The sequence below is a fragment of the Lucilia cuprina genome, chromosome 4, assembly GCF_022045245.1.
Source record: "Lucilia cuprina isolate Lc7/37 chromosome 4, ASM2204524v1, whole genome shotgun sequence".
Classification (NCBI taxonomy): Eukaryota; Metazoa; Arthropoda; class Insecta; order Diptera; family Calliphoridae; genus Lucilia; species Lucilia cuprina.
Genome location: NC_060952.1, coordinates 19,193,883 through 19,221,639, shown reverse-complemented (window position 1 = coordinate 19,221,639; position 27,757 = coordinate 19,193,883). Strand labels below are relative to the sequence as shown.

Here is a 27,757-nt window from a genome sequence, read left to right as displayed (position 1 = left end):
GAATATATATACTTTTATGGGTCTTAGACGAATATTTCAATGTGTTACAAACGGAATGACAAAAACAATATACCCCCCATCTTTTTTGATGGTGGGTATAAAAAAAAAATAAATATTTATTTATTTATGTCAACCTTAAAAGTATGCTTTAGTTTTTAAATTAAAGGAGAAAAATGTATACTTTGTTATTACAATGTAAGTTAAAGAAGTATATTATAGTGTAATACATCATTCTAAAGCAATGGAATATATTACTTTAAATATACGAAGGACCATTTATTTCCAATTGCTTTTTTAACTAATTTCTTACTTAATACCTTTAAACGTACCCTATAACTACATAATTTTCTTAATAATCCTAAAAAAGAATTCCTCACACTTTCCGTTTTATGCAAATGACAATATTTAACCCAAAGAAAAACTTAAATATTATACAATAATTTCCAAATAAATCCATAGTAAAAACCCTCTTATTACCACGTTAAATAAATAAAATGTTAATATAAGTACAAAAAATATATATAACAAAAATGAGTAATAATAAATAAACAAGGTGTTTATTATATGTGAAATTATCATATTTAGAATTACGTGAAAGCATACGGAAAGTTAAACGCCAGTTAACCTATATTTAACCACAACAACAATGGCAACCGACAATGAAAAAAAAAATAACCAAAACAGGTGATTTAAATGTATATAAACTCTCATTTGAAATTCAACTTAATACCTATAATTTTAAACATGGCGCGGTTTATTTTATTTGTTTCTCTTTTTTTCTTGTTTCCTTTCGTTACAAGTGTTGGTGAGTATATAAGTGTTTTTAAATATAATTTGCTGTAGTAATATAACATTTTTTTTCTTCATATATACAATCATACATACACTTGCATATGACTCCTTCAATATGAAAACATTATTTTTTACACCATGACCTTTTTTCGGAGTTTCTTTACTGTTATTTCCATTAATGCGGTATGGATTTCGGTTATTTTTTTTTTCATTTGAAGGGGGGTTTTTACTGCTGCTGTTTTCCATAATTTCCGTGTTGTAGTGTTTCGCCAGAGTGTATCCGTTTATAATCATTATAACAATACAATTTTTGCTCATTTGTTGTTTTTGCAGACAAAAGTAAAAATAGCACATACTTTTCTTTAATGTTTATTTATTTTCACACATACACTTTTACGAACACAAACGGATATACTATGTATAAGGATAAATATAAATGAAAGTGTTGCTGCAAGCTATATATACATATATTTGAAAGACATTATATTTTTGTTATTTTTAGTTCTAAAATGTATAGTTCTTAGAAAGTTATTGTTTATTTTAAATATTTGGAAATACAGAAGTTAACTGTCCCCTTATAATTATCAGAAATTTTCGATAAAAATCGATGTAATAAATGTAATTGTAATTGGTAATGCTTCAATAATGTTTTCATTATCAGTATTATTACATCTAATTAATGATCTAAGCAGGCTTGATCGTAATGATACTTCAAATGTAATTAAAGCTTTATCGCAGTTAATTGTAATTAAAGAGATAACATTTACTTGAAATTTTAATTGTTTGAATTTGAATTTTTTTTCCTTATATATAGTTATATGTAATTGTAATTAACACTACTTAATTGTAATTGGTAAAATTCTAATAACACTTACAAGTAATTAAAATTGGTCAATTACACATTACAAGTAATGGTAAGAGAAAAAATCAATTACAAATAGTTGTGAATGCTAATGCTTAGTTGCACATTTCAGGTAATTGTAATACATTATGTAATAAAATAGATCACTCTATGAAGATGACCAAGCAATTTAATCGTAAATAAAAATTTTTATAAATTTAGCTAAGATTAAGCCCTAGAGATTTCTGCACATAATCAAATTGAAGAAATTGGTATTGGATCTTATTAAGACTTTAATTTATTTTAAATTATTGAAAACCCTTTAGTTATGTGAATGGTTTCTTTGGTACAACATTCACGTTCTACAATTTGCCTACACTCAGTCCTTTGTATAAATAAATTGTTTTAATGTTTATTTGTATTGTTAATGTTATTCTCCTTCAATTTTGCCTGGCTTTTTGTAGGAATTCATTTTTACAAGCATACGTATGGCAGTAAAAAATCCTTGACAGTGTTACAGTTTTTTTCTGTTGTCGTTTTAACACACAACCATTTTCCAAACATATTTGCATATTTCCCTCATCTATATTGTAATGTTTTGCAATGGCGATAGCAATACATAGAGGTTTTTACCCAAAAAAAAAAATACACACACATACACTTTCACATTAGTTTCAATGTGAGGGAATCATTATAAAGGTTAATATTGCAACAGGATATAGTAGAGTAACTTAACAAGTTATTTTTGTAGAATTTACTTCAGAAACTGAAGACTAAATAACACCTCTCGTATATAACACCCTGTTTTACTATTTGTTTTTAAAGGAACAAATTTTATACAATTCATTTTATTGCAATGTTAAAAATTTCTTTTTTTTGGTTATTGTTGTCATCTTTTTTCCTGTCTTTTTTTTGGTGGGTTGATATGTTGTTATTATTCTATGCATTTATAATAAAGGCGTATAACAGTTTGTTTGTAATATTTTCAATTTGTTTTTATTTATATATTTTTTGTTGTAAAATGGACTCTAACAGAACATTATCAGACATAAATTTTATTTTAAATTATTTTTTTTTTTTGTCAGCTTTTTTTACAATTTGAAAAATTTTTTAAGGTGACATAAGAGAATGTTTGGTATGACGATTTTGTTTCGGTGTTAAGCAAAATTAATGACCAGACATAATTTTAAATTTTATATGTACTTAAGATTAATGGAAATTTGAAATTTATTACTCTAAAAGCAGATTCACTTTTAGTTAATAGAAATTTAAAGAAGTAGGATTTTTTATTTTGCAAAATAATGTGTTTTACTTATGAAGACAAAAACGAAAAAAGGGGACTTTAGTAATGTATGTCATGGTTTTGATGATGGTTCTTGAAAATAGCAAAATATATATTTTTTGCTTAATTTTAAAAAATTTTGCTTATAGACTTACCCAGTTACTAGCACACGAAAATTTAATTTAATATTATACAATAGGGCTTACCTAAAAATAAATATAGAAAAAAATTTATAAATTAAAATTGATTTATTATTTTTTTTTTATAAAAAATATAAATAACTTTATTTACTTAAATAATTTATATTACAAATTAAAAATATATAGCTTCGTTACAAAAATAACCATAAATTCTAATAACAACTAAACCTTTTTTCTGTCTGACATTAAAAATAAATTGACTTTTTACCTTTTGGTAATCTAAAATTACATTGTTTTTCAATTATAGTTATTAAAAGTTATAATCGAATAATCCCTTCACACTCACATATGTTATACGATAAAAAACAAATAATTGAAATCAATAAATTTCTTTTCAAATTAATTTTTTACCTTCACAGTTTGAGGGTGCATAGTTCATCACTTTTACTATTTCGCCTTTTGGTGGTCATTATTATTACATTTCAAATATTTAAAAAAAGAAGTAGAACAAATGAAAATTATTATGATTTTGTATTTTCACATCAATAATGAAAATGTCTATGTCATAATCGAATCACTTAGTTTGGTGTTAGCAAATAGGAATTATAGTATGAATATTCAATATTATAAATCAATATTAATATTAGTTTTATTAGCTATTTCTATGAGGTCTTTTCAGGTTTTTCTCTAACTTTTGTCTGAAAGTATTAGCCATTTAACATGTTTATCATTTGGCACTTTTCAAGTCAGCAGTATAGTTGGAAAGAAGAGCACTTGGAAAAAACTCTAAACGAAAAAAGATCATTTTAGGTTGAAAATAAGAAAGAATAATCTGGTATACCTTACCATAAGATACTCTAACCTATACCCATGTTCTGTAACTTTCAAGTCGGCAAAAAAACATTGAAATATAAGAGTCTTCCGCTTTTTAGATTTGGTCTAGCAGTCTGATTAATAACAATGTAATGTGTAATCCAGCAATTATCAATTACAATTATTTGTAATTATAATTGAAGTTTTGCGAATTTCAAGTAATTGTAATTGAAAAAGTTTTAAAGTATTTTTAATTGGAAAAACTTCAATTACAAGTATTTATTCTTTGTTATTGCTCAACTATACATTGCGAACAATTGTAATTGGCAAAACTGCAATTACAGCTGTTAAAATCATCATAGTGCAAATTTCGGTAGCAGCTTTACAGATAGTCGTAAAATCATAGAGAGATTGCGAATAGTTTAAATAGATTTTGTCCTTGAATAATTATAAGCAAAAGCACAAACAGTCGTACAATTCTAAATTGATAGGTATAATGTAAGGTTGAAATACCTATATCACATATGTGTATATATATCTACTTATCTACATCCACATTTTGTCCACAACTGTCTATTAGCAATATTAATACTCATGAATTCAATTTCATGCATTGATACATACGACTAGAGAGAGGGAGAACAATGGCTAAGATATTCAAATATCAAACTCCCAATACTGTAATAGACATACAGACAAGCAAGCTACTAAGGTAAGGAAGGATATTAGCTAAAGGCATTTTCTAAGAAAAAAATATATATTAGTACGTTAACCAAACAAACTTGTCTGACTGTCTGTCTCTATGTCTAAGATGTCTATTCATATGACACTTGTATTTACCTTGTACACTTGTAAGAATGTGAGCGCAATAAAACGCGATATAAACACATGCATGAACAAATATTGTATAAATATACAAATAAGGGAATGTACATATATATGTATGTATAATATTAAGAATACTGACAATATACTGGTTATGGCCTCGTTTTATGAACGCATAAATATAAGAAAATTTCCTTTTCGTTATTTTCATATTTGTTCAATTCACAATCGATGTTGTAGCGTTGTATGCGTTGTATGTCAGCAGCTGCTACAATAGTCATAACAATGTTGTTGGTATTTTCTATGCAAAAATTTTATACAACTTTTACGACAATTTTTCATATGTTTTACGAATGTCGTAAGAAAATTCAGTGTTGTCAATTGTTTATTTCAGCATATAAATAAAAAATTCAATCGATTTTGGCATAAAAAACGATAAGGTGGTGACACAGAAATTACAAACAAACAGCTGTTTACCAAAACAAAAATAAAATTTTATTAAAAACTGTTTATTTATTAGTTTAAAATGTTGAATAATGAAAATAATAGAATTTTAAATAAAAATGAAATTAATTTGGTTTATTTTGCTCGTTTAATTAGTTGAATATTCTTTGGTTTTTTTACTTTTGACATTGTTTTGATTGTTTTTTTTTTATTGTGAACAGAAACTTATGACTTGCTACAAAAATCTGTTCACAATCACTGTTACTACACTTTAGTAGATACAATATACAACTTGATTGTGAATTGAACAATTATATTTCTGCCTTTGCCATAATGAATATGAATACAATTTCTTCAACTTCATTGATTTCACGCTAATACTTGTACACTAAGCCGATGCTATTGAAAGAATATTTAAAGCATACTTTTAGATATGAAGATATTTAAGTGTGTAGGTATTAGTGTAGAGTTAAAGCACAACAGTTATTATATCATATATGTTTGATAGTTTTAATAATAAAGCATTAATGTTGAATTATGTCAAAATTTCAATATATATTGAATAAATTCTGCTTATATACAAAAAAGGTGTGACTATTTTCGTAGAGATATTAACAAAATCTTTAGCTCTGCAAAACCTAACAACCTGACCTCCTAAGTTGTATGTGGACTAGGCGAAATAATGGACTGATGTCAATAAAAATCAATAGGGTTCGTTCTTAGGTCAAAATTAAACGTGTAGCAAATTATTTTTAAAATTGCGATATGTAGTTTGATTACAAGTAGCCACCCAAACAGTCAGACATATACATATATACACATATATATACATACAGACAGACGGACTCCATAATTCTATGTGTTACAAACCTCAGCACAAATCCAATATATCCTTCCTACTAAAATGGTGTAGAGTATATTAAAAGTACTTGTAACAACTTCAGTTTATGTATTAGAAGAATGTGTGAATGTAACACAATGTGTTAGTGTTTATTGATGCGTCCTTGATAATGTGTTTGTAAATGCTGTCAGTAGTTGTTATTTTCTTAATGTCTGGCGTTTTTTCCTCTCTCCAATGACTTTGTGGTTATCAATTTAGTTTATTGCAAAAATCATATATTGAATGCTAAACTTATAATAAGGATGATTAGGTGTATATATAGATATACAATATTTTTTTTTTTGTTTTACACCAAGTAGCTTTATGGTTTTTTGCTTCGCAACGTTTAGCTTGAATGGCTGATTTCAATGTTTTGTGGTCACTATTATGAAATCCCAACAAAAAAAAATAATAAAAATAATAATTTGCATTTAATATGTATCATATAAATTTTAATGTTTTTGTATACTATTATACATATACACGTTTTTCATTTTTGTTGTTGGCCACTTTCATTGTGTGTCATGTCAAGGCAAATTGAAGTGTTTATCATGGAAAAAAATGAGTATTTCAAGGGAATTTTAAACAAATTACCGTAAATTTGCGTACAGAAAATTAAACGCACCGAGCAATATTTATTATCGCAAAACATTAAATAAAAATAATTGAAAAAAATAACAAATTTATAGAGAGAAAGATATAGAGTGAGTTGTTATTATAAATGTTGAAAGCACCTGACTGGCAATTCTATTAAATATTTAAAAATATGTGTGTATAGCTCCATTTAGATTTATGACTTTATGCTTATTTATGACAATAATTTAGTGTATCCAAATTTTATACATAATTAGGTAATATCAACATTTAATCGAAAATTTTAATGTCTTTTTTTTTGAAAAATAAATATATATTTATATAGACGGATTTTAAATTATGAAATAATATTTTTTATACAAAACTATCGTTATTTAAAGGCGTGGCAAAAAATATATTTTCTATACTTTTAGAAATACTAAACTAAACTATTTTTTGACCATATAGACCGATCAACTTTAAAATTTATTTTTTATAAATATCCCAACAGTTCGAAAAAGAGTCAATTCATTCGAAAAAGGCAGTGATTTCCACTTATGTCTAATCACCCAGTTGGCTCTATTTATTCATGGATATTCTCTTTGTAATCGATGCCAAACACAATTGCCAAGTGTTTCCCTTTTGTAAGCGATATAGTGGACACTTGAAGAAAAAAATTTAAGCTTTTTTCTGTCTCTACTTAATCTATGGAATGACGATTGACTTCAGATGTGAAGTTACCCCTAGCCGGTGGATAACCTTTAACTGTAAAAAATTAGGTAGATTGATCGGACCTGTCCCACCGACTGATTTATTTTATAAATCGTTTTGAAGCGATATTTTTTAAATTATTTTTATTTTTTTATTGAACAACATATTTAAAGATCTGTGTCAAGATATAGAATACATCTTAAAATTTCATTTTCTGGTGTAGAAATATTTTTTATTTATTTTTTTAGCTAAGGCCAGTTTTTTTCCGAACCTAGTAATAGCTACCGGCAAAAAAAAGAACTTTGAAAGAAGCGAAAAAGAAGTATAATTTACTCCATGGAAGCACTGAAAAAGACCTGAAAAAGTAACGATTTTAACTCAGGCTTGTCATAGGAGAGATGCCCTTTTTGTTTAATTCCAAATGCACTACTTCTGAAGTCATTCTCAAGAAGTAATTTTTTGCTCTTTTTGGAAGTGAAATTGTATTTTTATAGACTAAAACTAATTTGACTTGAATAATATTAAAATTATTTATCTAACAAAAAAATCTATTTAGCATAGAAAAAATTTAATTATTTTCGCTTCTTAGGAAATCATTAAAAATCACTTCCAAGGTAAAAAGAATCACTAATTGATAATCACTAATTTCGAAGTAGTGATAAATGTTATTTTTTTAGAAGTACTTCGCTTCATTTTTGCTATGTAGTTATTTATCTTATCTCTAATTTTTTATCAACTAATCAATATTAAAAATATGAATATCAGGCTGATTTTCGAAATATGGTTTTTAATATTGCGAACTGAAAAATATAAAATTTTATCGTAATTTCTGATTTATTAAATGATTTTTTGACATAAAACATATTTTCCTTTATAGATATAGTAAATAATTTCACTATAAAATTATTTTGTTTTAATTCAAAACTAATGTAAGTATTTCTTTTTAAATCACTAATCAATGCTCTAGTACATACAAAATGAAAACTTTGTGTAAAGTAAAAGAATTCTTTTTCTATTCATTTCTGTTTAATCAAAAAGCCATTACAAATAATTAATTTTCAAATATTTTACAATCATTCAATTAAATCTATCTAATACCCAGAATTAATGTATTTAGTTGTGTAATTTGTAAGATAAACAAATAAATTAATTTGAAAATCCTTTTAAGCACATTTTTTACACAACACACACAATAGCAAAACAATTTCTTAATTAAGCTTTAATATTTTCATTAAAGAAAACAGATAATTTTGCAAATAATATTGACTTTTTAAGGAAACAATAACAAAATTATTTATTATAATAATAACAAATTAATAACGCATCAATAACTTGATTAAGCTTTAAACATAAACAACAAACAAATAAAATTATAATATTTTGACCTTTTTTCCATTGTAAAGGGTAAAATTTGAATTTAAAATTTACTTTTTAAGCAAAAAACCACTAAATGTAATTTATTTGGAAAATGTTGCAGGGAAAATTTGTTATATGGCTGTATGTGTGTATATGTATAAGTGTAAGTAAATTTGTTTATTTTAGTGTTATAAATATATTTAAATGTACCTCGTTGTAATATTAACGTTAATTATTTAAAGGTCACACATCATGTTTGTATACTTATATTAATGTTCTCAAAATTTCCTTAAACTTGTTAGTGTCCTTAGGATATTCATTGCACACATTAACATTTTGACAAGATTTCTTATGTCTACAATATAATTTATTTGCTTAATTAATGTTTGGCAAATATTAAAGAAATTAATGTTAATATACACACCAGGCTCAGCAAGGACTAAAACTATGTCCTTGTAAAATGTTTAGGTTAAATTTTTATTTTAATGAAATATACATGTATTTATACACACATACATACATATATGTATAAGTAGTTTTGTTTTCATTTAAATTATCTAACTAGTCTAAATATTATGTGTTTTATATTTTATCCTCGCCTTGACAAAATGTAAATATTTAAATACAAAATCCCTTTAAATAGGCCATAAATTAATTGTTTCTAAAAAACATATATTTCTTTTCGAACCAAAGAAATCGTGTTAAAAAGTATTTTAATTCCCTATGTATTTTTGAAATGTCTTCTTTTACTACCCTTTGTATTTACGCATAGAGAGGGAGAAAGGATGTTGTTAAAGGGTTAAAATTGTCTTTTGTTGTCATTAATTATAGTTAAGTTATTGTTGCCTGCTTGAAGGCGTCAGGGAATGTAAGCGTATGTGTGATTATACAAAGAAATTTATAAATTTTTATAAATAGAAAAAAAACCTTTACTTTATGTTTGTTAATTTCAAAAATATTCACCCAGGAATTTATCTGTGTGTTCTTGGCAACAGTTTGAGGTTAAAGGATTTTCTTGTGCCTAATGACAAAAGTTAAGAAATTAAGCCGAAAGATAATTAGGAGGCAAATGTTTAAGAATAATAAAAGAAAAGGAATTTGATTTATAAGTTTAATAAATGTGAATTTAACAATAAACTAGAGAATAAGAAAAACAATAATTTTAACAATTCTTCTTAATATATTTAGGGCTATTATTACAACTGTCCGTTATAGTATTAGGCAACTTTAATTAAAGTGAGTAAAAAGGTGACCTTTAAATTTTTTAGATTTGACAACTTCCTTGTAAAATACAATTGTTTTTTTTTTCGACCTAATGGCAATACAAGCAGTGTAATTTTTTCAATATGATTTTCTGACACTATATAGTATATGGCATATATTCTCAATCCTTATTTATATTGGAATCGATTAAGCCTTGTCCGTCTGTGAGTCTGTTGAAATTAATTTTCTGAAGGCTCCAGATATCCTTTTAATCCAAATCTTCAATCATTCTGTCAGGCATGCTTTCGAATCCGAGACAATAGCTATGTTCATTGGTCTGTCTGTTGTTGGCACGTCCACAGAAAAAGAAGATAAAACTTTCACAAAATGTTCTCAATTGACAAAAAAATTTCTGTATTGAAAATTGGCAAAATCAGTGCACTATTTCATATGGCCTCTATACAAGAATTTCATATTCCCAGAATATTGGTTATTTTTTTACTAACAACTACTTATGAGAGTATTTTTACAATTCAAAATATCGTGATGCTCGGATACTCGGTGATTTTTTATGGGATTAATCAATATTTATATATAAAGTACAATTACAATAATGAATTATTTCCATATGTTAAATCATGTTTAATTTCAATAATTTTAAATGACAAAAAACAGTTTTTCTAGTTCTTTATATAAAAACCTATAAATCTATATACTACAATAATTTTTTCCACTATGATTGAACTGCTTTTAATTATAATTGATTATTTCAGTCAACATAAATTGCAAAGCTTCTATTGTAAAACATTAAAAATAGTAGTTCTTTTTTGGTTAACCCAACAAATACTATTTATTTTACATGTAAGTATATAAAAAAACGTAAAATATCACAAAATTATTTTATAACAAAAGTTTTTCGAAAGCTGGCTAATAAATACAATGTATAACAATTTTGGTTATTATTGCTGCATTTGTTTTTTTTTTCTTTATTGATATTGTTCTTTTAAATTGGTTATTGAAAAACATATACATAACAACAACCCTTAAAGCATGAACAATAACAAAAAATATTAATATGTTTATTTTGGTTACAACTTTTCTATAAAAGCAAACACAATTTCCGCTTTATTTATTTCTGTTTTATTCTTTCGATTTTTTTTATAAGTACATTCTGGTAAAAAGGGAAAACTAAATATTTTAGCACGTTAGTATAATTGGCAAATGTTTTAAATTAAATCGACAGCCAGCGGATTAATTGAATAAAAACTCATTCAGAAATTAGTTTAAAGGTTAAAATTGCAGTAACAGCAAAAAAATTTTAGTTATAATGGAAATAGGAAAAAATAAAACTATAAACTATAACATACATACCTGCAGCTCATGGGAATATTTTTAATGAAGTATATTGGTAAACATTTGATGTTTGACATAAATATTTTCTAAATTTTAAAAGAATCGACTCTATTCCTTATATAAGGTTCTCTTCAGAAAATTACACATATCTACAAAATTTTTAAGGTTGAGCTCCTTAATTGGCCCTTCAGAAAAGTTTAGCGACGAAATTCAATACAATAGAAGTAAGAAATTACAGTCGGACGAGGCCGACTATATAATACCCTACACCTGTTACAAAATTAAAATGTGATTTAGTGTTCATAAAAAATATACTTAAGACATTTATTATTGAATAAAATTGTGTACATTTAGGTCAAATTTTGAAGGGGTCTTTATATAAGGGGCCCTATAATTATAAAGTTCATAAGGTTTATTACAAGGTTTACAAGTCCTATTCGGGGGTTCAGTTGTATTGGGGCGAGGTAAAATAATGGACCGATTTTAACAATCTTTAAAATTGCGACCTGAAGTTTGATTACAATGTTTACATGGACGGACGTAGAGATGGACGGACATAATTTAAGGTGGGTATAGGACCAATATTATTGTGCGTTACAAACATCAGTACAAACCAAATATACTCTCCCCACTACAGCGGTGTAGGTTATACAATTGTTATAGAAATTATCAAATTGGTTCATCATTGATCAAACTACCCAATTAAGTTCTACTTCATATTAATTTTCGGAACATTATTGATCCCATCTTTTTGCAGAAAATAAATTTATTAAATCACTTTAAAATTATAAATTTTATTTTATAATTTCTATAAAACTGCAGGGTGTTGGTTAGAATTTGTTTACACTTCAACAATGTTGATATGTAGGGTTTATGTAGGTGCAATTTAAGGTCATTGGAGTTGCTGAAAAGTGAACGTTTTTACTTGCATACGTTAAGGGGCACATAGAAAAAATATATGTTGTTTTTATAATTTAATGTTTGCAAAGTTTATTTTTAAAGTAAGATATTCATATTTATTGTAATTACAAAAAAATTTAACACAAGGTTGAAGCTAAAGGATTTAACTGTAACTGTCTATTTGCGTTTTATCAGGACTTTTGCCCTTAAATGACAGGTATGATTTTGTGTAAGCAATAACTCTTTTATTGTAAACAATTTGTCATAAGTTATTTAATATTATTTATTTATGAACTCAAAAGCCTAAAATAAGATAAACAAGGACTAAATAAATGTTAACTTTAGCTATATAAAAAATATGTATTTTTTTATTAATAAATAAAACAAACCACGAAAATATTTACTATATTTTAACTCAATAAAAAAGTAAATAATTTCTAAAATAAAAATTTATGGCTGTAAGGGGTAAATGTGTGCTATTGTCATATAGTTACTGTTACATGTGAAATACTTTTATATACATTTTTTTCTTTTCTTGTAGCTACAACAATAGCAACAATCAAACGTATTTTTATAACATAAACCTACAGTAAACTAACAACACCCTCTATTACCTTTTAACAACTAAAAGAGATTGCGTTACGTAAAAAAAATAAAAAAAAACTATTGCTGGTACTGCTACTGTTACTATAATATAAATTGCTGTTGCATGTTGGTTCATGAATAAAATCGTATATCTCTAGGTCTTTGCAACCAATTTATGGCGAAAAAAATCGAATTGAAATTTACTATAGGTACTAGTAAACGTATTTATACCAAGCAAATACATATTCCAATTTATGAAATAGTAACAATAGTTGTCATCATCACTGTAGTTTTCTCTTAGTATAGAAGGTGGATTCATTCGATCCCATAAACATTTTCTCCAAAAAAAGGAAATAAAATCCATATTTATTTTTTTTCGTTTCGTTATAGGAATTGAACAGAAAAAAAGAAATATTGACAATATTTTTGCATATTGATTGTATAACACCAAATTGCCAGTTTATATGCTTACATTTTTTCTCTATTGTGTTTATTCTACTCTATACAGAGAGTAACACAGATCCAGATATTTTGTATTCTTATAATAACACACATATTCAATAGAATCAACTTGAATTGATTGCAACATTCTTTGTATGTATATATTTTTTTGTAGTTATAGAGGTAATAGTTAGCTAAATGTATATTTATCCAGCAAGAACTTAGTATTTTCATACATTTAAGTAGTATATACATTTAAGTATTATTGTAATAACTTACATATAATAAAGCGTAAGTAACTGTTAAAAAAATAAATGGTAAAATGAACCATTCTTTTAGTAAGTAGTTATTTGCAAGCGATCGTGGGAAGTAGTTCACTCTAATGTTTTCAACGTGTTATAATAATGAATTAAAAATTAGATTTAACTCATTACTTTCAAATGTAAGTTTTTGCTGGGTAGTTGTTTATTTTGTTGACTACTGAGTATTATAATAACAAAAATCAATTTAATACAATTTTTAAACAGAAAAATTTTCTTTTGTGCTTGTTAAAAATTCGATCTTTGTTCCGAAACAATAATGGAACCGGTTAAAAATATGTAACAAAAAATTGTATATTGATTAATAGTAAATAATACATAATATTACAACTGGATTGCAAAAAAATTTCTTTGAAGTTTAGTCCCTGATCGAAATAGTTTGAGTGTTCTTAAATCGAGTTATGGTTTAAAAATAATTAGAGAACATAGAACATTTACACAATATCCATTAAAATAATCTAAACTCGATCCGCGAAGCTAGACCTTATAATTTTTACACAAAAATTCTCTACCCATCATAAAATTACATTGAAAAATGAAGTCTTAAAATTTAAAAAATTACTTACAGAATATCGTTTTAGGTATTATTTTAACACGGGGATGTCATTGGAGGTAATAAGTTATGTGAGTACTTGCTATGATCTTCTACAAATAGGGAGTTAAGTATGTCTTCACAAAATAAAAATTTCCGAAAACAATAGGTCAAGGCTAAGATGTAAGTACTTACATAATACATTATATGTAAGTTATTACTAGACCCCTTATAAGTAAAGTAGACAGTATGTAGTAGTCATTGCAAAGTAAGTTGTTAAGTGCAAGTCACCAATTAAGAAAAACAAATCATTGAAGTTATATTTTTGCAAGTATAACTGATAGATTGATTGATTCCTTTATCCTTTTCAACTTTTCTATCCACAAAGTCATTTTCATCACCTTAGGGACAGAATAGGATAGCAATGAAAACTATAGCATACATTATCTTGTGGAAAACAATGAAAACCAAAATACTAAATCTACTTCATAAAGCTCTAAAGTCTAGTTTAAAGAATGATTGATATGTATAATCGCACTACTTGTGTTTTTAGTTAAATAGACCGTTTCATAGAGTCATACTTATGGAAAACATTTTACTCTAACTTACAAAGCTATTGTTTAACATAAACAAATATTTAAATGTAAAATATAAAAAGTGTACTTAGAAATAATTACAACTCTTTTCATTAAAGTAAACATTAACTAAATATTACTTTTATGTATTAATGTAATTAAATACATTTTTATCTCTTAGGGGTAATTTGCAATTTTTTACAACTTTTCTTTAGTATATTTCCTGAAATATTGTTTCATCTATTACTTTGTAAAGTAAAGGCTATTTCCATTAGAATTTGTTTATGAACAAACGTTTCAAACTATACAAAAACTAAAGCCAAAAGTAATGACCCTTAGATCATATTTTCTGTGTTATTTAAAAATGATATATATGTTTTATATTAAAGAAAAATCTATACAAAAATTATTTGTTTATGTTTATTATAAGTTTCTTTCTAATATTTAAATTGTTTTAAAAATCTGCTAAATAAGCAGTAATTTTTTGTTGTTTGCCCTCTAAGGATTATAGTTTCCTCATTTTTTTTTTGCTTTTGACGTGCAACTAAACCATTTCACTACTCAAAGAAAAAAATAAGCACTAAATCCATAAAAACGTAACTGAAACACGTTGGCCACTAAAGTAGAACATTAAAAAATAAAAAAAGTACGAAATGAACACAAAACGCTTATTTATTCTGTTAACAAAAAGAGGGAAGTGTAGAAAAAGAAAAATACTAATAGCAGCGATTTTTTTACCATTTTTGTATTTAATATTGGTTTAAGTATGGTAACAAACAATTTTTTAAAAAAGGGTATAATGTATAAAGCAGCAAAAGTAGAACGAGAGAAAATAAAACCAGAAGGAACAAACTAAACGTAAGATTTGTTTTTAGTTTAATTATTAAAAAAATGTTTGAGGTGAGAAAGGATAGAGAAGCGTAAGCTTGTAGTAGCGGGGAACAAAATTAATTAAATATGAAGATTTTTAAATATAACTTAAATTTTATAAAAAAATACTAATTATATGAACACAAGTGTTTATGTAAACAATAAGAAATAAGCTTTAAAACGCAACATACATACATACATATATAGTATAAAATTGAATTTATACATTTTCACTTAAATATTAATTAAGGTGACCTTTTCGTCTAGAGAAGATCTAGTATTGTTTTCCAAATTATTTTTATACAAAATTAACAATAAACCTAGAAAGTTTTTTTTACCAACAAAACTACAAAACGCCTTATTTGCAAGAGATCGTAATAATTGCTTACATAACTCCCTATCTGTAAGCGAACCTTGTAAGGACTTGTCGCCAGTGCATTCCCGGTGTTAAAATATAAAAACTATTATTTAGCGTACAAGTAGCTGTAATCTGAGGTTGGTATTCTGTGTGAGAAATTTGTTGAAGCGTTTATTTATAAGTACTTATTTAAGTTGTTATTGGTGAGCTAGAGTGGTAAGTAGTTGAAAAACTTCTTATTAGCTCATTACTTTTAAATGTATGTGTGTTTTTAAAAAACCATAAAAAATATTCGTTAAATTCTAAAAATTTAATGTATTGTGACATAAAATAAAGTTAATATCTTAGAATAAACAAAATTTTAAATTTTGGCGTGAACATCATCAATTACCAATTTCTGGCCACCCTAATACATACTTTTATATACATATAATATAAAAATCTCAGTACACGTTTTAACACCACAAATGCGCGGTTTAACGAGGGAAAAAATTTCCTACATTTTTTCCTCTCTATTTAATAATAAGAAAAAAGTAAATAATAAAAAAAATGTTATTTTTATATTTTAATTTTCCGTTTTTACTATATTTCTGTTTGCTGCTCTAAGTTTTCTTTTTTGCAACGTTTTCGTTATTGTTGCTATTATTGCTTTTGTTGTCATAACAAAATACATATGCTCTTAACTAAAACTTTAGTTAAAGTGTGTAAGAGTACTAAATTTGTGAATGCGTAAAATACTTTAGCAAACTTTTCTATATAGACAGACGCCCCAGCAATTTAATAAGGTGTAGATGTATCTCATTTAGTTTGGTAGTGTGTTTCTCTACTTTCAAAATACTGAATATACAAAAATCTATTCATTTAATATCAATATGCTATTTGTTATGCCAAAAAAAAAATCTCTCGTTCTTTTGGTGTCCCTAAATAATCTGAAGGGTCAATCTAAGCCCTTCACCTTAAATTCTAATCAAAGTGATATAACTATCAGTCAGGGATCAATTGACTTCCTCCTAGGATACAACAACTAATCGCGAAATTAAAACAAAGTCACTAGTACGGTGCAACCAGTCCAAATTGTAGGGATACTTATGAGTTTTGTATAGGTATATCTTTTATGTGCATACACACATACATACATAAGTACAAGTCTAAAGGAAACATATATGGATGTAGGTGTTTAACATTTTTTCTACTCCACTGCTCTAGTCTGCTCTATTGTTTAAACTTTAGTATTTCCTGTTTGCTTATGTATAGAATTATTATTGTTGCTGTTGTTATTTTATTTCATTGTATTTTGCACATATTTTTTTCTCATCTCTACAGTTTCTCTGTTCTATTCTTCATATGCATCTGTTTGCATTTTTTTTGTTGTTGTTGTACAATTATTCTTTCATTGTCAACTTTTAGACAATGAAAACTTTTCATACGCCACGTTGCTTAAAAACATTGGGATTGAATGAAAATACGGAAAGAACCAAGAAAAAAGAAAACAGAATCTCAGCTTAGGAACCTGAATTCAAAGACATAGACACAAAACACTAGAGAGCGTAAAAGAGCGTTATGTGCAACAAAAAAAAATAATAATACTTTTTATATGTATATATTTCGCTGGCAACATTAAACAATTAAGTTGGGGAAGAAAAAATAAGCTAAAGAAAGAATGCATCTCAGGTGGTTTCATTCAAATTTTATGAGCGCTTAAAAAGTATTGTATTCACTTTTATTTACACATACAGGCTGCCAACACTCACTTATGGCCTTATGATTTTTTTTTTAGCTAAAAATAAAAGAATTTAACTTCAATTACATGAGTTGAAAAAGAAAATATTCCATTTCCTGTTTTCATATAAACAATTTGATATGGTAGCGAACAATAATATTTATGTAGAAAAAAATTTTATTGTTAAAATAACTTAACCAGAAGAACGTGTTTTTTAGAAAAAAATAAATGTTTAAAAGAAAATAAAATTAAATACACTTAAAAGAGTTTTTTTTTTTAGAAAAAATAATCTCATACTTTTAATGGAAGTAGACATTGTTAAATCTTTTCTACAATATAAAATAGAAAATGTAACCTACTTTTAGGTTAGTTAAAAGAATAAAATTTAGTTTTAACTGACTAAAACATTAAAAACAATAAGAATATTAAATATTCACTATTGTTAGGATATTTAAACGAAATTGAAAAATTTTTATGATAATATAAATAACTACGTAAATAGGAAGCTAAAGAGTTGTTTTTGTTTTACGGACTCAGATATTGCTTACATGTGCTCAGTTCGCTATCTTACTCACAACACGTGTCCGATTGTATGTAAGTCGTTATAAGAGTACATAAAAGTAATGCATATGGTATGCTGTAGCCATTGAAAAGTAAGTTGTAGTCTAAGTAGAAGTCGTTACTAAGTTTTTGCTGGGATAAACCAAGGGCAAAGATTTCTCAAAATATTTGTCCTGGAGTGATTATTTAATGAGTTGTATCGATGGATATAAAAATCATTTTTGTAGTTTGTATAATTTTTCCATATGTACTCTAAACTTGGGTATCCTGTAAAAGAACTAAGAATCGCCTTTTCAATTTAAAAATTTTTATCCAAAACTTATGAAACTTGTAGTAATTTTGAATTGTCATCATGTTCTAAATGTTTTTAATATTTTTCAACTAAATTCTAATATTAAAAGCTGTAAATTTTGTTCATCGCAGTTGATTTTTTAAACGAAAAAATATATATTATTCTAATGCCTTTAACTGGCAGAAAAAAATTAGAAGAAATGAAATATGAGACGCCCAAACATATACACAATTAAAAATGTTTGCTTACAAGTTTAACACAATTTTTTTAATGTCATATTTTAGGCTAAGTATAATTAATCTTTTAAATTATACTTTAAGGAGATGTATATTTCAGTTGGGGATTTTATTTACTTAAAACTGAATATTTAAATGAATTTTTTATTAAATAGGGAAAAAAAGTCAAAGTTTTGGGTAGAAAATGTATTAAAATTTAAGGATTAAGAAAAAAATCACTAGTTAAAATTAAAGTGTGTATTTTTATCAGGATTTACTAAAAAGCCTAAGGAATATCAGAAATTTAATTGATTCGTTTTTAATAAGTAGCCAAAAAGAGAGAAGGATTCAGCTAATAATATGAATAAATTAACTATTAATACTTGAATATCTGAAGCCGACAGACACCTTTTACTAAATTTCCCATCAATTAAAATCAATCTATGTAGTCTTTTGATAACAAAGTAATTCTTTTTTTTTTTGCTCCAAACTTTATCTTAAAAAAATGTTGGTAAATCTTAAATTCCTCCTCTATAGATCTTTATTATTCCATTTTCATGGCCTTGGTAAATTGATTAAAAAATCGTACAAACATGATAAAATGCAAAATATTCATTCATTTGATTACAACATGTGTCTGATACTTTATTCAAATCCCCAAAAGTTATTTACTATGTAGTCGAAATTGACATTATTTTTTTTTCTCATAACTTCATTCCTTTATATGCTCAAAATCGATGGTATCGGTGGTTAAATCACACTTGTATGTACAAGTAGTTTTATAACAATTTGTTTTATTTATGGAAGGCAGGCAAAAAAAAATACATAAAGATTTGGAACCGCAAGTACACATGTATATAAAAACAAATATTATACAAATACACAAAACAATCACAGAACAATACCCAATTGGTTAAAAAATCTATGTAGATGATAGCAAAAACAAAAAACATAAAAGAAAAATCTCTGTAAGAAAAACATATGAAGCAATTTTATAAATATTAGTTAGTTAGACAGCTAAGTTTATAGATGCATAAACATACATACGTACATACATATGTAACTATGTAAGTTTGTATTAAATCGTATTTTTTTGTTTGTGATAACGTGGCTTAAAAGCTTTAACAATCCACAATTCATTCATCTACTTTTATTTATACCATAAAGGTTTTTTCTTTTTGTTTCTGTGCCAGATTTCGCCTGTTAGGTATGCTATGTTTTTATTTAGGTATGTATGTTAGGTATGTTTGTTTATAAATATTTTTCTTTAGTTATATATATTTTTTCGTAATATCCCCACAAATCTCTTGGTAATATGATATTTTCAATTTCCATTTGTAGATTTCATTTATCAATATGTTACACAGTTAAACTAACTACAGCTAGAAAAAAATCATCGTTGAATTTTTATCCTTTTTTTCTCGTTTAGTTGGTTGCCTCCTTTACTGTTTCATTTGATAACGTTGGTCTGTGTTTGTTACTATATCTCAGTTGTCGAACAGAAAAAATGTATAAGCTTAAAATACATATTATTTGTCATACCGGCAATATGTTATTGTTCTCTTTGAAATGGCTTAAATATGGGAAAAAGCGCAAAAATGCCATCGTTTTAGAATTGGTAAAATAAGACGTGCAAAATGTAAAAACTTTGTCAGATACTATATGTATGTATATTTAATAATAAATAAAAATAGAAACATATTTGTAAAAGTGAGCAGTGGAGATTGTATTTGAAACAGTGGTTTGGAGAGGTTATTTTTAAAATTGGCAAAAAATTGTAACACATCTATCTGTTGATAGCACGATATAGTCCGAAAGGAAGGAAAAAGCAGCTAAAATTTAGCTCCTACACTACATTCAGCCATCAAAAAATAACTTTTACTCTCATAACTGCTTAGTGTAGAAGGGGGATCAAGCGCCATAGGGGCACATCTGCCAAACACGAATAACTAGAAAACCAAATAATCGATTTGGTCACATTACCAAATTTTGTTTTCGTTTATCAATCTATCCATCATACTTGAAAGTTTGAAAGATTAATTTTACATAAAATAGTAGGCAAACGCGATTAATTGTATTTCAAAGGGCTGTGAAAATATTTTATTGTGTGAAATTTTTTCACTAACTTTTTTATATTTTGGGATTGAAAGAATATATTGCTTGGTTATAGGATGTCAATAATAGTGTATAATAAGAAACATTACATTTTCGATATTATAATTTGAAGCACGAAAAAATGTGTCCCTTGGGCCAAAATAAAAAATATTTTTTTTTTCAGAAAAATTTTTTAACGATCATTACTGGCTTAAAAATGCAACTACATCCATTAAAATCTACATAAGTTTATAAGACTCTTAAATATTCCTGCCAAATTTCATGAGGAGCGATCGATAACTATCCCTTGCTCCCAAATCAGGTCCCCTTTAAAAAGTGATACTATGAAATTGGAAAAAAACTCAAGGTAACTTTACTTTAAAAATTTTTTTTGTCATACAGTTTTTGTTTTGAAACCACTGTTTTTCGCTATTTGTAAATAATAAATTGGTTTACTCTAGTTTTCTTCGAAATATGCGACAAACGCGATTGAAAAACTGTATATGAAAAAAATAAAAAGTGAAAAAATATGACAACAATCAATGAATATTTCAAACAAAACCGCAAACAACTAAACAACATAAAAACGAATACACAAATATGAAGGCAAATTAAAAAAAAAAAAAAACAAGTAAGAATTTTCAGTTGGGCAAGGCCGACGATATGATTCCCTACAACAGTGATTATGTCAAAAATTTTGATTATTTTTTAATAATAAAACATCACTTTGCCTTGAAAATATTATATAATGAGGAGCGATTAAAACTATAGTCAGCAATATCATTTAGACTTTTATAAAACTAAGTTTTAACGATTTTGGAACGATTTTGGAGAGATACCAGGACATTTAACATAATTATGAGCTCAAAAGCCACATTCAGGGGTTCGTTTGCTAAGGGGCTATACTAAATAATGGACTAAATAATTTTTCATTTTCATCAAAATTGCGATCTGTAGAGTGCGCCACAAGGTTTACATGGACACACAGACAGACGGACAAAGATTAATCGACTCAAAAAGTGATCAAAATAAGAGCAGTTGGCAAAATTTGATCAAATTATCGATCATCAAAATTGCGATCTGCATTGTGCAAGGTTTAGATGGACATACAGATGAACGAACATTCATTCATAGCTAACTCGACTCAGTAAGTGATTCTGAGCCGATTAATATACATTACATATAGAAGCCTTCCCACCGTAGTGGTGTAGGGTATAAAAACACAGCTGTTACAAAACCGCGCACACATACACATGAATTCGTATAAACAAAAAGTATTACCATAGTGAGAGTAAAAACTAACGGTATTCATATGAGTGACTTTGACTCAGACAACAAATTTCAAGTTACGCGCATTTTTGTTGTGTTTTCCTGTGTCATGTGCATGTGTGTGTGTAAGTAGGAAAAAGGAAACAGAAATTGTAAGGCTTAATGTGAAATGTGTTGGGTTCGTGTTTGCTTGTTAGTGTGTTATATATTTCAACATATTTTATGGCCGTTACTTTGATATGCACATAATTTTAGTAGTTTTATTTTTATTTTTAGTTATTTGAGGATTTTTTCGTGTGTGTTTTTTGTAAATTACTTTTTTCCCAAAGCCTGATGAAACTTTACGTTGGTATACAATATATTATAAATTTTTATGTGAGTGCTCTTCTTTGCTTTTTCCAATACAGCAACATTTTTTTTCTTGTTCTGCTTGTATTTATTTTTTTATATGGCTAACAGCTAAAAACAACCACAAATACAAATAAATAGTAAATTTTTTTATTTTTATTGTAAATTCGTTTCATTTTTGTTGCTTGTGTTCCCCCTTTGGAAACGAAATATGAGAAAATGTTTGAATGTATGATGTGGATATGAAGCTAGCTGGTGATACTGATGAAATTCCCTTTACAAGTTTTGGTTTTGTTCATCTGCTTTAGTTCCTTTCTGCTGGCGAAAAGGCACGTTTATTTTATGAATGTATTCAATTTTTGTGTTTGTTATTTGTGTATATTATATATGTATATATATGTATGAATAAATGTTTAAATGTATGATACAACATGTTGTTATTGCTGGTGTTTTTTTCATGAAATTTAAGTGAAATCACTTAAAATCTTACTCAAATAGAAGATGAAATAAAACAAAAAAAAAAGAACAGAGAAAAAAACAGCACAAACAATTCTTAAATTTTTATCCATAACAAACATATTCCTTATAAATATGAAAATATTTACCATATAAAACATTCAACAATATGTTTTACTACAATCATTATGTTATATGTAGTTTTTGTTCGAAATCTTCGGAAAACAAATAAAATAAAATTGAATTCAATCCATAGCAGAGCGATTGCAAAAGAAGGGATGTACATGGTAAGTATGATGATGGGTTTAATACATAAAATACTTGAATTGAATTCAAGTGGTAGTCTATAAAAATATGATTTGTATTTATTGGTATTCATGAGTACGGTTGTGAATAAGAACGGCTGTTTGTTATGTAATTGTTTTACCAATTCAATTCAATTTATATATTTTCTATAACAAATATAAATTGTTGTGTTTATTGTGGTTTGAAAATGTTTTATGTTTTATGTGATATCATTTTGTTTTTCATTTAATAATTTATTAAGTAATTGATTTTAAGTGAACAATAAAAAATTTCTTGGTATGTATGTACATTAGGGTGTCCCGTGGTTCATTTTTTAGGAGGAATACCTTAAAACGATTTAATGTACTTAAGACGAAAAAATTTAAAAACTATTTTTTAAAAGATCCTCAGTTCCCTGCCAGCGATTGAAAATCTTGATCTCTGTATTTTTTTTTTTTTTCAAAAAACATTTTCTACAATTTTTTTCGAATTAGGTTTAAAAAATTGCATAATTTTGAACTTATCGCGGGAAAAATTATTAAAATTTATTAATTATAAATTAAACAAAATGCCAAACAATTTTTTAAATATTTTTCTGTATGAGCAAATATTTATGAAAATTGTCATAATACAGCCATTTCGATAAAAAACAAAAATAATGTTGTAGACCAAAAATATTCTACAAAAATTTTAAAATTATTTTTGCCGTAATCAGCTCAAAATTGTACAATTTTGAAGATCCATTTCAAAAAAATCAAAAATATTTTATTTTTCAAAAATTTCACTGAGGTCAGTATTTTCAATCCCTGGTATGGGACTGAATATCATTCCAAAAAAATATTTTTATTTTATTTTTCTAGTGTTTGGTACATTAACACGCATTGATTGAGTGGTATTCCTACATGAAAATCATAAAAAGATTGTTTCTCGGGACACTCTAATGTATACGCCTTCATGTAGGCAACATTTTTTTAGCCTAAGGAAGGAAAATATAATTAAGCAAAAAAATTGTACATTTTATGATCAAAGAAAGACATACTAAGAAATTCTAGGAAATTTAACAATTTAAATTACTAAAATAAAATATAAATTTACAAAAATTGGCTGCTAAGTCACAACAACTCAGCCACTATAGTAACACATACATATATGCAATATTAAAACCCAATAAGCAAAAACCTTTGAAATGATGTAAATGTAAATATGTATTTGAAAACCTATTCAAATTTCATACATAGCCTTTGAGAACAAATTTGAAAAATTTTGTTTTCAAATGGAAAATTATGGCCTTCTCAAACAAAAAGGCAGTTAGAAATCAAACGTATTTTTCAAATGTATTTCAAATTTAAAAAAAGGCTAGAGGTAAGCTTGAAACTAAAAAAAATTTCAAACGTATTTCAAGTATTCTTTATTATTATTTTCATACATATTTCAAACCCTAATTATAATGCTAACTATTGCAAAATTCATATATTTTTTTACATCACCTGAAAATAAAACATTCATACATTTATTTTAGAATATTTTTCTTTTATATCTCCGATTATTTCTCCTATATTTAACGTTTTTTCGGTCTCTTGCTGTAGAAAAAATGTTCTGTTTTTATTTTTCTAAAATAATTTATTTTTTGAAAGAAACTTTTCTAAGTTCAATTCAAACAAAACTTTGAAAATTTTATAAATATCACACATTATATTTTTTTAAACGTTTTTGGATATTATCATGTTTATTTCAAAGGCTAAACTTTAAAATTTGAAAACAATTTGGAAAATACATTATTTAGTTAAGAAAATTTTCAAAAATATTCACAGGTTTGAATCGATGTTTATTGGGAAAATATATCAATTATTTAATTTTTAGGTCACGACAAATTTAATTCTAACTTTCTACCGCCCATATAATACCCCAAGTATGATGTTTACCTTAATTCAGAAATATTTTAAAATTTATTAACAAAAAATAAATTTTATAAAAAAGGAGGTAAGAGCAACTGACCTATTTGGGCAACAGCCTAATTTTTAATATTACAATCTTTATAATATCAAATAGTGGTTGAGATAGATGCAACTTTTACTTTTTTTAAGGTAAAATAAACATTATTAGGATGTTAGTTTTTGATTTATTTTATTTTCATTAACATTGTTTTTCATTGTTTTAAAATGTTCATATCCTTTCGGTTGCGCAAATCGAGCCCGTACTGTATTTTAAAATTCACTATTTATCTCTCGTATGAATTTCAACTAAATTTACTAATTTGCTAACATATAATCAATATGATATTTGATATATGATAGTCAAAAACGTTTTGATAAATATTTTTGACGAAACACGTTTAGTATTGGTAGACTTATGCACACACAAATGTGCATATGTTACGTGTTAGACATAGATTCCCAGCATTTTGGTTGGACAATCTCGAAGTTCCTATTTTATTAACCATTAAACCATTACCTATTTAAACATGTGCTTGTCTTATAAGAAAGTCAACTGTTACTCTATAGATTACGAAGAGACAGCAAAAAGTTTAAGTTTGTTTTTTAAGTGTCAAATCTCTCGTTTACAAAGGGAACATGATTGCCATCAACCTTTTTTACAAAGAGTATATACGTGACGAAAGATGAAATAGAGCCAACCAAGTGGTCAGACGTACTCAATGGAAATCATTAACTTTTTCGGATGCATTGACTCTTTTGTAGAACTATTGGGTTGGTAACTAAATAATCAGTGATACATATTTAAAAAAATATCAAATGCAATGTGTATTGTGTTTTGTGATAATTTGTGGTGTCAAATTTGCAAAATATATTGACAGTTGAAAATTAGAATATTTAAATTAAAATAGATGCGTATTGTTTTAGACAAATTTTTATATTTATATTCTTTTTATTTAAAGCTATCAAATAAAAGCGTTTTTAAATTTTTCGAATGCGGAGTATAAAAGAAAAATTCAATATTTTTCATACTAAGAATATTTAACTTTAGGGAATCCCTTGTAATTGTTCTTTTTTCTTGGACCAGCACTCAGGGGATGACCCTTAGTATTCATGGTGCTGGAACTAGGAGGGAGGATAGAGATATGGCAGAGTCAAAAGCAGTTCTTGGATTAATATTCACACCAAAACTCTTCGAAGTTTCCAGAAACATCGGTTTTTTTTAATCTAGAAAGTGTCTTGAATCTAAGATTTGTACCATCCAAAATGTTACTAGTAATACGCAGTGGGCATACTTGAAATTTCAAAACTAAATACTTAAAAACTATTAAAATATTAGAAGTTCTCCTCTTTATAATACCTAGGTCTTCCATGGCCGGTCTACATATTTTCTCCATAGTAATAGTACGAGAACAATAAAATGTTACTACCTGTTTGGTGTTAAAATCAACTACAATAATAAAGTTTATTAAAACACAGTAAATACAAGCAAGTATGGATTCCCAAACTACTCCCTATACTTTCTCAACATCCTATTTATAAACATAAATAACCCGTTAATGTTCTTCTAGCGTTCAGTGAAATTATAAAAAAAGTGTATCTTCTTACCTCGATTTGAAATGGCAGCTTCAGCGGTGTTCCACAATAGACATGAGTGCAGTAAACAAACGAGGCTAATTACGAATAAAAAACGACGACAATACTTTTTCATTTGTGGATAAACTGCTGCAGCCCCGGAAAGTGAACAGACTGACGTAGATGCAAAAGACGACGACAAGGGCAAAGACGTTACAGCAACACCTAAAGATGATGATAACGATGATGCGAAATAGGTTGCAGCAACAACTTCTGAAGATTTTGTATTTGTTGTTGGTGCTGATGATGTCAACAACAGTGATGAGCTTTTAGTTGGTATTATTGTTGCTGCTGTCTCTGAAATTGCTGTTGTATGTGTTGCAGTGAAATTGGCATTAGCATAGTTAGCAGGCATTTTAGCGAAAGTGTTGCTAATGCTAGTGGCTGGTGCTTTAGTTGTTATTGCTGCTCTTGGTGGAAGTTGTTTTAGTATTGCCACTGCTGTTGTTTTATTATCATCATCTTCTATACAAGAAGAGCCATAATAATATTGTTTGTTGTAGTTGTTAAAATTAGTTAAAGGCATTATTGTGTGTGTTTTGTAAAAGAAAGTTTCTTGTTTTTCTTTTGTTCACTTAGTCAGAGAGACTAGTTAGAAAGCAGAGCCTATTTTAAGGCTTAACAAGTTGTTGAATGTTTTTAACTATTTCTTTTTTTCACTTTTTCTTTAATTTGTTTTTATGTTTTTTTACACTTATTTTAGTTAATTAATAATATTTATTAAATATATATTTATTTATCTTTAGTTTAATATTATTTTAACATTTTGTTCATTTATAATTAAATTAAAGCCTAAGGTCAACACTGATTTTTTTAAACTGTTAATTGTATTAATATTTCTTTTATATAACATACTTTTAGGGGATTTTTTTTCATATAATTATATATTAATCATTCATACATAGGAAATTATCAATTAATTATATTTTAATTTTTTTACGATCAAACTTTTTTAAAAATTACTTATATTTTTGTGCACGTGTTTCTGCAGTAGAACGAATGGCAGTATTTTATAATATGGCAAACGATTTAATTTTTTATGATTTAATTTCTGTGTAAATTTCGTTGTTTAGTTAAATACCTGAAAATAAAAAATTTTCAATTATTTAATTAGTTTTACAGTAAGTTATAATATAAAAAAAACTTATGTATAGAAA

General features: G+C 26.4%; 1 protein-coding gene across 1 annotated transcript in view; it reads right to left on the bottom strand.

Annotated features, from left to right (window-relative positions):
- The window catches only part of LOC111686961 (netrin receptor DCC), a 258,387-nt gene extending 231,026 nt beyond the window's left edge, over positions 1-27,361 (bottom strand). The window contains exon 1 of the mRNA XM_023449367.2: positions 26,574-27,361. Within this exon, the coding sequence (XP_023305135.2) occupies positions 26,574-27,126 (553 nt within the window). The 5' untranslated portion in view covers positions 27,127-27,361. The remainder of the gene's footprint in view (positions 1-26,573) is intronic.
- Positions 27,362-27,757: the final 396 nt, after the last annotated feature.